General features: G+C 46.9%; 1 protein-coding gene and 1 non-coding gene across 2 annotated transcripts in view; one reads left to right on the forward strand and one right to left on the reverse strand.

The window, feature by feature from the left end:
- Nucleotides 1-803: 803 nt before the first annotated feature.
- Nucleotides 804-15,449, reverse strand: part of TBKBP1 (TBK1 binding protein 1) — a 62,059-nt gene continuing 47,413 nt past the window's right edge. The window contains exons 7-9 of the mRNA XM_056863584.1: nt 10,576-10,694; nt 6,931-7,652; nt 804-1,223 (exon numbers count right to left, since the gene is read on the reverse strand). Coding sequence (XP_056719562.1) covers nt 1,095-1,223; nt 6,931-7,652; nt 10,576-10,694 — 970 coding nt within the window. The 3' untranslated portion in view covers nt 804-1,094. The remainder of the gene's footprint in view (nt 1,224-6,930; nt 7,653-10,575; nt 10,695-15,449) is intronic.
- TRNAV-UAC (transfer RNA valine (anticodon UAC)) lies at nt 10,093-10,164 on the forward strand. Its single transcript has one exon. It is a non-coding gene; the product is annotated as a tRNA-Val (tRNA).

Genomic DNA, 15,449 nt, shown 5'->3' on the forward strand with positions numbered 1-15,449 from the left:
TGGTGAGTACAATTCTGGTTATACGGGAACAAACTACCTAAAGCAAGGTGAGAGGTTCCTTGTGAGGGAAGTGGAAAAACAGTTGCCGAAAGAGAACACGGACACTCACGGGCGGGGTGGGTGGGGGGGATGGACTCTTCCTGGAGCTCTAACCAAGTTGGCGGTGGACAGCTCCTCCAGCGCACCAGGTGTGAGAATCTGGCATAAAGGAGGGAGACTCCTTCAGCGGCAAAAAGAGCTTTCGTGTGTTATAATGTCCAGTGCAATAACGTAAGAACATCCATGCTACACTTCTGGAAGTTGGCTCTAATTCGCAGCAGCATCATTAAAAGAAGAAAGTGGGCTTTTAATGTAAAAGACCCAGTCAAAGACGCTCAAAACAGCAAGTTGGAGGCCGAGGGTTTCTCTGTCTGTTAAACGACCAACGAGGAGCAGGGCCTGAATGCCCTTCTTAATAGCTTGAAAAGGCAGGGGGGCATTTGACCCACTTGGACATTCCTGCATTGAGATGGGCACCAAAAAAAAAAAACGAAACCTTTCGATTTCTTTCACCTGAGTGGCGGGGCTGCACCCTCCGTAGGTTGGAGTTCACCCGTCCAGCTGCTCTGTCCAACCCCACCCTACACGGCGCAACGATACACACAGTCACAGGTGATTTCTCACTCATCCTACCCTGAGATCTCCCAGAGACATTAAAACCGAACCATACAGGCCTCCTTGGAGCCCACCGCAGTCCTGAACATCCAGACCAGGACAAGGTTGTGAGCCTACTAAGCCTGGTCCCAGTACCCTACGTCCACCCTTCCAACCCCACTCCCACCAAAGCTGGTTCAAGCACTGGAGACATATTGCAGGTCCTGCTCATACAGAACAGGAAGGAGAAGAAACCCACTTTGGAAAAAACCAAGGCAAAGAGAAGGGGACGAGGGAGAGGCAGAACTCTTTGCGGCTCAGTCTACTGGAGACTTGGAGGTATTTTAGAGAGAGCCCCTGTTTGTTCCATCACTTTTCATGCAGCATCCAAGAAGGGAGGGGTGGGTTGAGGTGGACAGGTCTTGTTAAGGAAGCCGGAAGGAGGGATGACGGTGCAGGCCTCAGATCTTGCTGTTCTCCAGGTGGGAATCAATGTGTTTTATCAAAGCATCGTCCGGGTAACCAATGGGGAAGGCCACCTGGCAGAGAGGGCAGCTTCGGATGTCAGAGTCCACTGTCTCCATCAGCAACTAAGGGACACAGGATGGGGAAAGAAGAAGAAGAGTTGGTTTTTATATGCTGACTTTCTCTGCCACTTAAGGAAGAATCATAGAATCATAGAGTTGGAAGATACCACCAGGGTCATCTAGTCCAACCCCCTGCATAATGCAGGAAATTAACAACTACCTCCCCCCACATCCCCAGTGACCCCAACCCTTCCCCGCCATGCAGGGTCCCACAATCAAAGCACTCCCGACAGATGGCCATCTAGCCTCTGCTTAAAGACCTCAAACCGGTTTACAATCACCTTCCCTTCCCCTCCCCACAACAGACACCCTGTGAGGTAGGTGAGGCTGAGAGAGCCATGAGTCGCCCAAGGTCACCCAGCTGGTTTTGTGTGGAGGAGTGGGGAAACAAATCCAATTCATCAGATTAGCCTCCGCCGCTCATGTGGAGGAGTGGGGAATCACACCCGGTTCTCCAGATCAGAGTCCACTGCTCCAAACTACCACTCTTAACCACTACGCCACGCTGGCTCTCAGATGAGAGGTTTGTTTAACAAAAAAAGTGTACAAATATCTATTATTTGGCAATTAAATTAGATATTCAAGTATTCTTAAGAAAATTCCTCACCTGCGCTGACAGACTCTACCTCCATGGAACAACATAATACCTACCCTCCCTCATACATACAATAACTGAGTAGAGGTGAATCACCTTTCAGTCCTAAATTTAACACACTTCTGTCAGAGAAAGGGGGCCACGGTAACAGGGAAAGCACATGAAAAGCTTTGAGAAACTCCTAGACGGGATGCTCAGAGTGGTGAATGGTGCTTCTGAGAATCCCCTTACGAGGAGAGTCAAAGCATCATTTACATTAATAGACAACAGAAGCAAGAACAAAATGATAGACAATCCAAGGTTTATAATGCTATGTTTATGAAGTTACCAAACTCAAAAGCAACTTATGTGACCAGAATTTCAGGAAGGAAGGAAGGAAGGAAGGAAGGAAGGAAGGAAGGAAGGAAGGAAGGAAGGAAGGAAGGAAGGAAGGAAGGAAGGAAGGAAGGAAGGAAGGAAGGAAGGCAGGCAGGCAGGCAGGCAGGCAGGCTTTGGCTTCTATGCTCTGCATTTGCTGTCCTTTGTTACTGATTGGGCACCATGTGAGACAGGATGCTTGACTAGATGGACCACTGGTCTGATCCAGCAGGACTCTTCTTATGTTCCTAACAACCTTTGGGTCGGGAAAAAAAATCTTGAAGCATGGTGGGAATAAAAATATTTTGATTACTGGAACTGCCACTAGCAGTAGAAAAGAGCAGGGGTCCAGTAGCACCTTAAAGACTAACAGATTGTCAGAAATGTTGTCTTTCAGGTGCTACTGGACTCCTGCTCTTTTCTAGTGCTAGCGACAGACTAACACTGCTACCCATCATGATCTACCTCCACGGAACTGTCACTGTTGGGGACAAGTTTTCTACAGTGTGGGACCAGCCTTGTGGGTTTCACAAGGCTCGGTCTTGTAGCAACCCAAAATGGCACGTACAGGAGAAGGAGGATAAAGTGAGGATGGAAGAAAGGGGAGCATGCGCCAGTGTGTGGGTGAGGGGAAGGAGCCAGTGGCAGAGAGAGAGCTTAGAGTTTGACCCAGAACGGGGGGGACTGACTGTTGGATTGTGAGGGATTCGTTATGCCCAAATCCCTGTTAAATTAGCAGAGTGCACAAAGGCTGTTATGCCCAGAGAAGCCCATCCAAATCTCTGTGTGTGCCAGGAACAAAATTGCAAGGAGCCTTTTGTCTATTTAACTAATATACTTCATTTATTATAGGAAATCCATTTCTGGATAGGATAGAGTAAAGTATAGTTGCCTATCTATTCTAACTAACTAGGATGGAGGGAGATCCAGGACATGCGTCTTTCCCTCATGGTGGCAAGATGGAGAAGTGCCAGTGTGTGTGAGGAGGTGGGAAAGAAACAGGAAGGAAGGAAGTTTCCCTAAGAGTAGCAATCTACATATCAAAGGGATAGGTCAGAGCAGTAGAGAAAGGATGCCCCAGTGTCTTGTCCCCTCTAACTCTCTGACTCACTAGTCTTGTCCCCCTCTGGAGTCTGAGGTTAAGAGACAGCGCAAAGTCCTTCACTTCCAACACTGACAACGGAATGGGATTTCTGTACCCCACAAGCGCACTTCTTAATTGAACAAAAAAACAACTGAGCATCCCAAAAACAAATGCCAGACTGGAGTAAGGGCTTTTGGACATATGCACTCAAGTACCCAAAGCAGGGTGGTCACTTAAATAATGAAATGGCAGAGCAGGAAAAGGGGCACGTTTTGAAACAAACTGTGATAGAAAGGCCAGTTAATAGAAAGAGAGGGAAGGGTTACACACTATCATCTCCCTATCATGACACAAATCACATCATCAACAAGGACGCCTAAGGAAAAAACGAGTTTGCAAAGACATCACCTGGATTCTTATCAACAAATGAGTGAAGAGACATGCAGAGTGTCTACGGGAGGCAAAACAAGCTGGTGTGGAAACAGCCTTAGTTCTAAACAGGTGTTTCTCATTTTTTTTGCTGCCATTTTTTTTTTTTTTTACAAAACCCAAAAGCAACAATAAAGAGAACAACTGGAAAGTCATCAAGAAAGTGCTGGAAGGAGACCAGTTAAATGTTGCTTTTATGTATTGTCATTTTGGGAAGGGCTGTGGCTCAGTGGAAGAGCATCTGCTTGGCAGACGAAAGGTCCCAGGTTTAATCCCCGGCATCTCCAGTTAAAGGGACTAGGCGAGTAGGTGACATGAAAGACCTCTGCCTGAGACCCTGGAGAGCCACTGCCGGTCTGAGTAGACAATACTGACTTCGATGGACCGAGGGTCTGATTCAGTATAAGGCAGCTTCATGTGTTCATGTGTCCTTAAATTGAAATACATGATAAAAAACTGCGCCCTAACAAGATTTATGAGGCTCCAAGATAGCCCCCATCCTCTCACAAACCAGTGGCCTCCCTAATCCTTTTTGTTCAACTCCGTCTTTGGTCTGTGACAGTCAAATACTTCCCATAAAAAAAACCTCTGCCACTCTGAAAAAAACATGATGAGTTTCCAGAGAGGCAGCCATATGCGTTTGCTTCAACCAAAAAGCAAAATGTTTGTTTTTGTTTTTGCAAACTGAGGCCAAAATGCCAAGCAATGTAAGTGGTGATTATTCAGAGTACAAATGAGAACCAGTCAAAAGGGTAAAAGATCCAAGCAGAACGGATGTGACCCATTTCTGACTGGTGGTGAATTGACAGAGCCAGTTGCATAGTGTACACAACATCTGTAAAAAGTGAACTAGCCACTCCCAATCTCCTTTGGTGAACTAGCTAGTAGCCACTCCCAATCTCCTTTGGTGAACTAGCTAGTAAACTGGCCACTCCCAATCTCCTTTGAGCCCAGAGCTGATTGGGGAAAACACAAGAAGAAAGATGGGGGAAACAAGAAGACCAAACAGCTGAGCTATTCAAGATACTGGGTTGGATCCAGTGATGTGTGAGCAGAAAGGAAAATGTGATTAGCACAGTTCTGCTTGAGCAAACGACAGCACAAGGCTTGCAGCAACACACAGCGACTTCGGTATAATTTTTAACAAGAGAACCGTGCGCATCCAAAGTGATGGGGATGCACAACAGACCGTCTGCATGGTTCTTGAGTTTGCTTTGGCATTGCGCCAGAAGAAAAACCTCGCGCTGTGTCTTGCTCACGCAGATAACACAGGTGGAGAAGCACTTCTGCTTGGTACAAGCACCCAGCAAGGAGTCGTTTTCAAGCTTGCAGGACTGTTAACACACATGCAAATCTTCCATGGGATCCAGCCCATTATTTATGTAGAGGGCCAATGAAAACAAGATCCAGCCACCAGTAAAAGATCCAGTCAGAGTAGGTATGATCGCCTTTTAATTGGTGATAAACGAGTACTGCCACATGAAGAGAAGGATCATTCGCCTCTGCAGCGAGCAGGCTACTCCAAGTTTCTTTCAAGCTTAGGAAGGACAGAGTCAAAACGTGAAGGAAATCCAGCGCAGCCCCTTTGTGAAGGAATCTCCCTTTGAAGGCTGGAGAAACTTCAGAAAATTTGTAGGGGGGTTTGAGAGTTTTCACACTTCAGTGAAAAAGTTTCAAAGGGAGAATCCAGTGTGAAGACACTGAGTTGGAATTCACCTGTAAGCCTGACACAATCAGATTTGGTCACCGTTGTTTCCAGGAGTTGGAACTAACTCATTACAAAAAGTAATTGTTATGCCTTACAGGTTTATATACTTTGTGCAGCGTGCTGTGCCAATTCATCTTTATTTATTTAACCTCATTTATACCTTTCTGCCTTTCTCCCCAATAGGGACTCAAAGTGGCTGACATCGCTCTCCTCTCCTTCATTTTATCTTCACAGCAACCTTGTGCAGTAGGCTAGGCTGAGAGTGTGTGACTGGCCTAAGATCACCCAGCAAGCTTGCATGGTGGTGGCTGGAGGGTTTGGCATAGCCCAGATCCATAATGCTTCTCTCGCCGCCTGAAGATCTGTGCTGCAAAGTGGGGATTCAAACCCGGGTCTCCAAGATTGAGTCCAACACTCTAATCAATACACCACACTGGCTCTTACCACAAAACAGAAGCGGGCCATACCTGTTCTGACTGGATCTTTCACTCTTCTGACTGGATCTCATTTCTGCTCTGAATAATCACTGCTTGCTTATTGATTTACTCACTTTATTTAAAAGTCAGCCTTTCTTACCGAGATGCAAGGAAGATTATGCCATTGCTTATGTTGCTCGGCCTTTTAACCTCAGTTTGTAAAAAAAAAAATCATCCCCCACTCCTTTACTACTACTAGATTCTTACCCACCAATGCTCAGGCTGCAACAGATCAATTAGGCCTTTTATGCATGGATCTCCCTGGTTGCATGGATCTCCCTGGTTGGACCTGGGCTCATTGCACATTAATGTAACATGATTTGGGGGAAACTGTATGCATTGGCTTGAATGATCAGGGACGAAACTGTGTGCTAATCAAGCCATGAATACTGAAAAGCAGTCTCCCAAGCTCAAATCAAGTCCCACCCCTATAAATGCTGCTCTATCATTGGCTTACTTCGCAGTGCTCGTAGTAAGAGAAGATTTTCTTCCCCCCAAACCCAACTACCACATTAAAAAGCATTTTAAGAACAAAAAAACAAAACAAAACGGAGCAATATGAAAGAAGGGTGGGGGGAGAAATCCAAGCCTTGTTTTTAAAAAGCCTTTCTTCTGCTCAGAAAAGCTCTGAGGTAGCAGGAAGCACTTGAATCCCCACCTCTTTACACACTGATTCATGATTGGCTGTGAGAGAAGCCAATCTTCTAGTCATCTGCCCACTGCTTTGAGCAGGGCTGAGCTCAGGGGAGAGGGAAAAGTCGCATTAACAGAGAAACAGGAAGACCCGGGTTGGTTTTGCGTCAAAACAGCATCGAGCTACCAAGGAATGGGATATCGTGCATACTGAAAAATTAGATCCTGGCTGAAACAGGGAATAAAGGAGGTTACAGTGACCATGCATAAATGACCCTAGTCTTCAACAACCTTTGTTGTTACAGCTTATAACCAAAAACACCACAACATACTGTATCTCAACATTCTTAAAGTGACTCTGGACTTTGTATTGTAAAATCTGGATGGGTGAAAAGCACAGGACAACCACAGAGCGGGAGGATGCTTACGTTGATTGAGGGCCAGGACTGAGCGTGCTCAGCCCTAGAGTACGAGGCATCGGTCCGGTGCGTGGAAGCATCGGGGATGGGAAACCCTGCACAGAAGGAGGCGCAGCGAATTCCCCCGGCTTCAGGGCTGGGGGGACTTGGGAGGGCCCAGTCGTCTTCGTCCGAGGATTGCTTCTCGAAGCGCAAGTGCTCTTCGAAGGCGTCTCTGGCGTAAACGTCGCCGTAGGGACGGTGCTTTGGTAAGGTGGAAGCTTCCGGCTGCAGCCAGAGGGAGCGGTTCTGCTGGTACATGGCTGCGTCGCTCACCTCCGAATAGCTCCGGCGCCCTTGGAAGCTTGCTTTGATGTGGTGGCTGGAGGGTTTGGCGTAGCCCAGATCCATGATGCTTCTCTCGCCGCCTGAAGATCTGTGCTGCGACGTGATGGCGGAGGAGGAGCAGTTTGGGGCGGGCGAGCAGCGTTGCTGGGCTGGAGACTGGCTGGGCGGCGGAGCCGGGGAACGGCGCTGCGAGGCAGGCGACTGGCAGGGAGGTGGAGCTGGGGAACGGCGCTGATGGGCAGGGGATTGGCAGGGCGGGGCTGGAGAGCGTCTTTGCAGAGCCGGAGACTGGCACTGAGGGACGGATGGTCTGCCTTGCTGGGCTGGGGAAGCACACTGGGGAGCTGGAGAGCGGCGTTGCTGAGCAGGAGAATGGCGCTGGGAATGGGGAGAGTGGCGATGCCCTGGAAAGAAACAGGAGCAAGAGAAGAATCACATCCTAGCTCCGAGAAGTAACGGATGTTCTCGGGTCTGCAGCAGATCTACCACCTTGCCATGTGTTTTCAACCAGACCTGGGTGTCAAAGTGCCTTCAAAACTGCTCACCCAATCTATGATGGCAAGAAGTTATTTGAACACCCATGGATGCAAAAGTAATACTTATACCTCTGGTCTGCATTCAGTTGTTGTTTTTTAACAGAAGGCTTTTCTGAACAGAGTGAGGGATGGCACTGACAACACTGGACTGGCAGTCTTATCAAAAGAAATCTTTCTCTGTCAAAAGAAGAGTCATGCGAAGCTGCCATTCACTGCCTAACCCTTAGTCTATCAAGGGTCAGGCCTGTCTACTTAGACTGGCTCTCCGCGATCTCAGATCTTTCATATCCCTTCCCACCTGATCCTTTTAACTGGAGAGGTGGGGATTGAACTGGGGACTGTCTGGCTTGCAAAGCAGGCACTCTACCACTAAGCCACAGCCCAACCCTGTGTTAATGAAAAGATGAAGAGGAGGAGGAGAAGATTTGGTTTTTATATGCCGACTTTCTCTACCTTTTAAGGAGAATCAAACTGGCTTTGAATCTCTTTCTCTTCCTCTCCCCACAACTTCCTCTCCTTGTGAGGCCGGTGGGGCTGAGAGAATTCTGAGAAAACTGTGACTAGCCCAAGGTCACTCAGATGGCTTCATGTGAAGGAGTGGAGAAACAAACCTGGTTCACCAGATTAGAGTCCACTGCTCATGTGGAGGAGTGGGGAATCAAACCCGGTTCTTCAGATTAGAGTCCACTGCTCTTAACCACTATACCACACTGACTCTCATAGTGAATCAGATGCTTGGTCTATCAAGGTCAGTACTGTCTACTCTGATTGGCAGCGGCTCTCCAGGGTCACAGGCTGAGGTTTTTCACATCAACTCCTACCTGACCCTTCAACTGGACATGCATGCAAAGTAGATGTTCTACCACTGAGCCATGGCCTGCCCCTTTTGAACCATGAAGCTCCCTCCTACGTAGTCACTCCCTTGGTCTATCAAGGTCATTATCGTCTCCTCAGAGTGGAAGCGGCTCTCCAGGGTCTTAGGTAGAGTTCCTGCACATCATCTAATCCCTGACCCTTTAACTGGAGACTGAACCAATGCTCTACCATTGAGCCACAGCCTCAATTCAAGAGAGAGCAATTGGATCCACCACGGTGGAAGTAAGTCATTGGAACCAGCCTACAGATTCCGTCCACTGCCTTGTTACTTACCCCTCCACTCAGCCAAACCTGAAGCTTTCCTGCAGCCCAAAGGATCCATTCTAGGCTTGAGGAAAGCTTCAGACTTAACTGAACAAGAGGGAAAGGATACAAGCCATTGACTCATCCCCAAACCAGCAAAGATATCGATTGGGTATGAATCCGCCAGTGAGCCAGAGTGGTGTAATGGTTAAGGTATCGGGCTAGGATCTGGGAAACCCAGGTTCAAATCCCCACTCGCACCATGGAAGCTTGCTGGGTGACCTTGGGCCAGTCACATACTCTCAGCCCTGACCCTGGGTAGTATTTGCACGGAGACCTCCAAGGAATACCAGGGGCGTGACACAAGAGGCAGGCAATGGCAAACCACCTCTGAACATCCCTTGCCTTGAAAATCCTACAGGGTCACCATAAGGCAGCTGTGATGTGACGGCCACAACAACAAAGAATCTGCCAAGATATCAGCTACTGGTGCTATAAACAGGCAGGAGGGCAAACTTCAGAGTGGAATTTCCCCCCTCCAGGCCACAGGAAGGGCCTCTCAGCTTCTGTGGTAACTCACCGGATGGTGGTTTTGCCCGTGTTTGGGGTCTGAGTGTTCACCATATATGGGCACATGAAGTCAAATGGATTAGTGAGTTTGGGTGAAGGACGGGGAGGCTGAAAAGTCGCTCGGTACCTTTCTTGAATCAGCCAAGGTACTCGCTTTGCATCAGGACCCCTACTCTGCACTTACAGTTCTTTCTGGTTGGTTGCGAGAGGGTGGGGATATGAAGAGGATACCTTTTCCTTTTTCAGTAGGTCCCCCAATTCCACGTGCGTGCGTGTACCTGAGTTTCAGGAACTGTTAAGTTACCCACAGGCACAGCTTTAGACTTGAAACTATCTCTGAACACCTACTGAATCCTCCACAGGCCCACTGGGACTGCCAACTGCAGTTTGGGAAATTTGACTTTAGGGCGGGGAGGTCAAGGTATAATGCCGCTAAGTCTGTCTAATTTTGTATTGTTTATGGTTTGGAAAGGATCAAGCCATTGATTTTTTTTTTCATCCTCAGGGAAGTTAGCTGTGAGAAAAGTTGAAAACTTTGGAGCCATTGATGCTTGTTAGACACTGAAACTTGGTCTGGTTGGATATGACTGGCACTTACTGTGCTACCAAGATGGAAGGAGGGGCCGTGGCTCAGTGGCAGAGCATCTGCTCTACGTGCAGAAGGTCCCAGGTTCAATCCCCGGCGTCTCCAGTTAAAAGGGACTGGGCAGGTAGGTGATGTGAAAGACCTCTGCCTGAGACCCTGGAGACCCGCTGCCGGTCTGAGTAGGCAATACTGACTTTGATGGACCACAAGGGTCTGTTTCAGTAGAAGGCAGCTTCACATGTTCATGTGTCCTCCAAAGCAGCCAGTTTCTCCAGGGGAACTGATATCCAGAGATCAGTCCCTCTGGATAAAATGGCTGCTTTGGAGGACAGACTTAGTGACATTATACCTTGCTGAGGTCCCTCCCCTCCCTAAAGTCAAATTTCCCAAACTGGAGTTGGCAGTCCTAGTAGGCCTGTAGTCCAGAGATCAGTCATGATTCTGGGAGGCCTCTGGGTCCTGCCTGGAGGTTGGCAACACCGTGCTCACTTCCTTCCCCACCAACGCAGTACTCACCACCGTTGACAGCCTGCTCTTGCATAAGCGTTCGGAGAATCTGGCTTTGCAGAGAGCTGAGGTTCCTCAGGCGGCACAGCTCCTCCGTGAGCTCCGTATAGGCAAGAGCCAGGTTCACCCTAATGAACAGGGAGAGAAAGGAAAGCCCCGAAAGCATAAAAATGGTAATAGGAGACTGTCAGTTACACAGACCGTAACCCTCCAGTCTTGCTCATCTAGACTGGCTCCCAATTTGTTTCCACACCCAATTCAGAATGTTTCCTATATAGTTTGGGATCCGTATACCTTAATGGTGGAGAACCAGTCTCCAGGTGGAACCAACATAGATGGCCAACCTTGAATTACCAACTAATGCAAGCATCTAATAGTCTGATATTGACAAACATACAATAAGACAACCGATACCAGGTAAGTATCCAGGGTAATAACCCACAAGGGGATTATGTACAGCAGGTAAGTGTAATGTAAAGTCCATCAAATTCCAAAGCTATTATAAAGTTCCAAAGTGATAGCCACAAAACTATATTAGAAAAGCACTCCAAACTGGACTGCTAAGGCGAAGACAGTCTTCTGGAAAATTAGCTCTGTTTCGTCTGATGACTTCTTCAGTTCCTTTAATTTCTTTTTTTATATATATATATACCTTCTTGTCTCAAAACAGTACACAATAATGATAAGAACATAAGAAAAGCCCTGCTGGATCAGACCAAGGCCCATCAAGTCCAGCAGTCTGTTCACACAGTGGCCAACCGGGTGCCTCTAGGAAGCCCCCAAACAAGACGACTGCAGCAGCACCATCCTGCCTGTGTTTCACAGCACCTAATATATTCAGCACGCTCCTCTGATCCTGGAGAGACTAGATATGCATCATGACCAGTATGATGCAACACTCTGTTACAGCTACACATTTTCAAAGTTCCAATCCAGATACTCCTAGGGTATTGGTTGTCTTATTGTATATTTGTCGATTTCAGACTATTAGATGCTTGCATGTTAATATATAACAGTTGGTAATTTAAGGTTGGCCATCTATATTGATTTCATTTGTTGGGTTATATTTCACACAGCAGTGCTATTTAGCTTGTATTAACCTCCAGGTGGAGCCTGGAGTTCTCCCAGAAATACAAGGATCTGCAGTTTACAGAGATCAGTTCTCCTAGAGAAAATGGCTGCTTTGGAGGGTGGACTCTATGGCATTATATCCCACTGAAGTTCTCTCTCTCTCTTTTTAAAGGGTTCTAATAAAGTGTATTAGTTAATTCTGCTCTAGTGGCTCTTGTTGCTTTAATGTGATTGGTCTGTAGTCTTATACGTAGGCTTGCCAACCTCCAGGTGGTGGCTGGAGATATTCCACAATACAACTGATCTCCAGGTGACAGAGATCAGAGGAGAAAATGGCCACTTTGGAAAGTAGACTCTATGGCATTATACCCCATTGAAATCCCTCCCCTCCTCAAACCCAACCCTCCTCAGGCTCCACCCCCAAAACCTCCAGATATTTCCCAACCTGGAACTGGAAACCCTACTTATACGGCTTGATGGATTTGTTTTCATTTGGGTTTCAATTATTCTTATCTTGTTTATGCTGCTTGAAGATGTTTTCTACAGTGGGTTTTTAGGAGTATGGTGGGGTTTTGATATTTGTGGTATTTTTATTTGTCGGGAGATGTCCTGGAAAACCTTTGGGCTAAGATAGGAACTGCCTTAGTAAATGAATGAATTAATGAATGAACAAATAAATAAATGCTTTAAAATTCTTTGGCAATATTAGACCCATCTATTGACCATATCTGTCGCAACCAGTCATATCTGCAACCCTAAAACCAGTACAGTCCATTATCAGTTATATTTCAGAGTTTTCATCCAAGTGTGCTGTTTCACATCCCTGGTAGGGTACCAATTTATATCCCTCTCTGGCTCACTCATTCACGTATATCACATTTCTACTTTCAAAATTAGTTTTAGATCTTTTCAGACATTATAATCATGTGTACCTTGTGCTGGCCAATGGCCGTAACAATAAATGTATGTATCATGTGTACCAGGAGCCTACCATCTGTGTTTGTCAAGACTGCATGGTACTGAGATCATCCTGATATATGCAATCACCAAGTCATGTGAATGGGGCCAACGCATGTATTACCACATGCATGCAGCTTTCATACATGCAGACTGACCACTGAATTTTCAGAGATCACATTCACATTTACCAAGGTTGTACATGCTTGGTAAATACATGTTACCCCTGTTCACACAACACAATGGTTGCACCTGTTAGATTGTGGGTAGCACGCATTTGGAGAGTGGCATTATCCCTGCTGAAGCTCCTCCCCCTCCCAAACCCTGACCTCTCCAGGCTCTACCCCTAAAATCTCCAGGTATTTCTTAACCCAGATCTGCAACTCTATCATAGAACCTACAATCACCCTCTCATGGAGAATACAATCAAAATGGCGGAAAAAATCACTCAACAGAGGCAATAGAAGCTTGAATCAGGGCTAAAAGGCAAGATCTGGTAGGTTTCTTCCTTCAACTGTTTGTTCAATATATCTTGATGACAGGTAGGTTCTTTTTCCAGTGGTTAATCATTCTGATGACTCCTTCACAACTTAGCAGCGTTCATCTCAAAGAACCACTAATCCCCTCTCACACCAAAGTAACGCTCTATCCAGAAATCAGGCTGCCGAACACAGCACAGCTTCCTGTCCGAGTTTGGGTACGCCACAGCTAAGGGAAGGATCTAGAAGTCCAGCTTTATGAACATGACAACGCTGGCACAAAGAGAGGATGTGGCAACTCTTTCCTCCCTCGAGGGGCTGACCCACTGCCCATCAACGCCCTGACAAAATCGTCAACTCTCGCAAAAGTCTTACCCTGAACTTCTGTGTCACCTTGAAAGAACATATTGGGTACGTTTATGAGAATGGAGAACCTGTCTCCTGAGGTTACCAAAGGCATATCAGCGGGAGGACATCTTTTGCTGAAAGAGCCATCGAGTTAAACTGAATGGCTGTGACAAGGGGGGGACATGGGAGATGGGGTACACCTAACTACATGAGACAGCTATTCCCTTGCGATGGGTTTTTCACCAATTGTCTTTTCAATGCTTCCGAGAGGGGTAAAAAAAAAGATTATTCAATTCTGCCAAAAGAAAATTAAATTGGATTCTTTTTCACCCCCAAGTTAGACAGGACAACCCAGTCCCTCCGTCAGAAGGTAGCAACTGTTCCCCTCAGTGTTCGAAAGCTTTCATTGCGGGGTTTTGATAGGCAAGAAAATGAAATACCTTGAAAAGTCCAATTGTAGATGACCGCCATCACTTGACAGGCACACACAACACATATGAAACAAAAAGGCAATCTGGTCTCAAATGGGTCAGGGGAATGTTCCCTACAGATGGCACTTCCTCTTTTGAGATGGTAGCACTGAACTGACCTTCGGTGCTGCAGCAAAACAGTGTAAACAGTGTACGAAACGGACTCCCAGCTCTCCCTCACCAACAGCGGAGACCTATAGAGTTAAACACCTTTCAAAGCCCATTGACCTCAGATTTAAGAGGGTGGAGCTCTGCTTAAGAGAGAGCCAGCATGGTGTAGTGGTTAAGAGCGGTGGACTCTAATCTGGTGAACCAGGTTGGTTTCCCCACCCTTACACATGAAGCTCGCTGGGTGCCCTTGGGCTAGTCACAGTTCTCTTCGAACTCTCTCACCCTCACCTACCTCACCAGGTGTCTGTTGTGGGGAGAGGAAGGGAAAGAGATTGTAAGCCAGTTTGATTCTCCTTAAAAGGTAGAAAAAATCGGCATATAAAAACCAACTCCAACTCCTCCTCCTCACTACAAGACTACCAGCTTTTAAAGTGCCCTGTTCTCCTTTCCCCTCTGATCTCCAAATTTATTTACAAAATGTATATGGTACTTCCCATCCATCTCAATCTGGAGCAGAAGGTAGTTTCAAATAACAAACATGCAAATAAATATTAAAACATGAACTAAAAATGACATCCTTATAAATCAGCAACAACAGTACATCGTTCATGACATCAGTACTCTATCCAAACAGGAGACAGGAGGGTTACTCCAGTCTAAGCCCATTCATTTCAATGGGCTTAGACTGGAGTAACTCTGCATAAGTTTGCGCTGTTAATGTTTATAATCTGGGCCGTATGATAAACTAGGACCTTTTCTGCACACTAAATTTCCCTTGAGTCTGGCCCTTTAAAACTTTGGGCTTTGATCAGCTTTGATCAGTGTCAGAAGGCAGAAGAAGCTGCACCCATTAGAATTTCTCCCTGTCATGGATGGAACCAAGTACCTCTGTTACAAAAGAAGCTGGGAACTGTACAGAAATGCTGCCACAAATCTGCCAGAAATACGGATCATTCTGCACGTGTCTACAGCGGAGGTCTGCAACCCACAAGTCGGGATTGGCCATGGTGCAGCCATCTCTAGCTGCCTTTTGGAAGGACCTGCTGCACAGAACGTGAAAGGGCCATGCTCCCTGCCCCGCTTTGCAAGCATGTTGAAAGGAACAGCAGGATGCTGAGGGCAGGTCATTCAGTAGGGGTGAGGATTCGTCCGTGGATCTGGCCCTTGGCTTCTTCCTCACTACACTATCAGCGTGGTGTAGTGGTTAAGAGCGGGGGACTCTAATCTGAAGAACCGGGGTAGATTCCCCACTCCTCCGCATGAAGCCTGTTGGGTGACCTTGGGCTAGTCACATTTCTCTCAGAACTCTCTCAGCCTCACCTACCTTACAAGGTGTCTGTTGTGGGGAGGGGACCTAATACACTGCTTGATGTATCCACATCCTTAAGAGCCCGGCATACAGCAAAAGGTGAGACAGTGAAGCCAGGTTTTAGCATATAAGAAGTAA

The sequence above is a fragment of the Euleptes europaea genome, chromosome 18, assembly GCF_029931775.1.
Source record: "Euleptes europaea isolate rEulEur1 chromosome 18, rEulEur1.hap1, whole genome shotgun sequence".
Taxonomy (NCBI): domain Eukaryota; kingdom Metazoa; phylum Chordata; class Lepidosauria; order Squamata; family Sphaerodactylidae; genus Euleptes; species Euleptes europaea.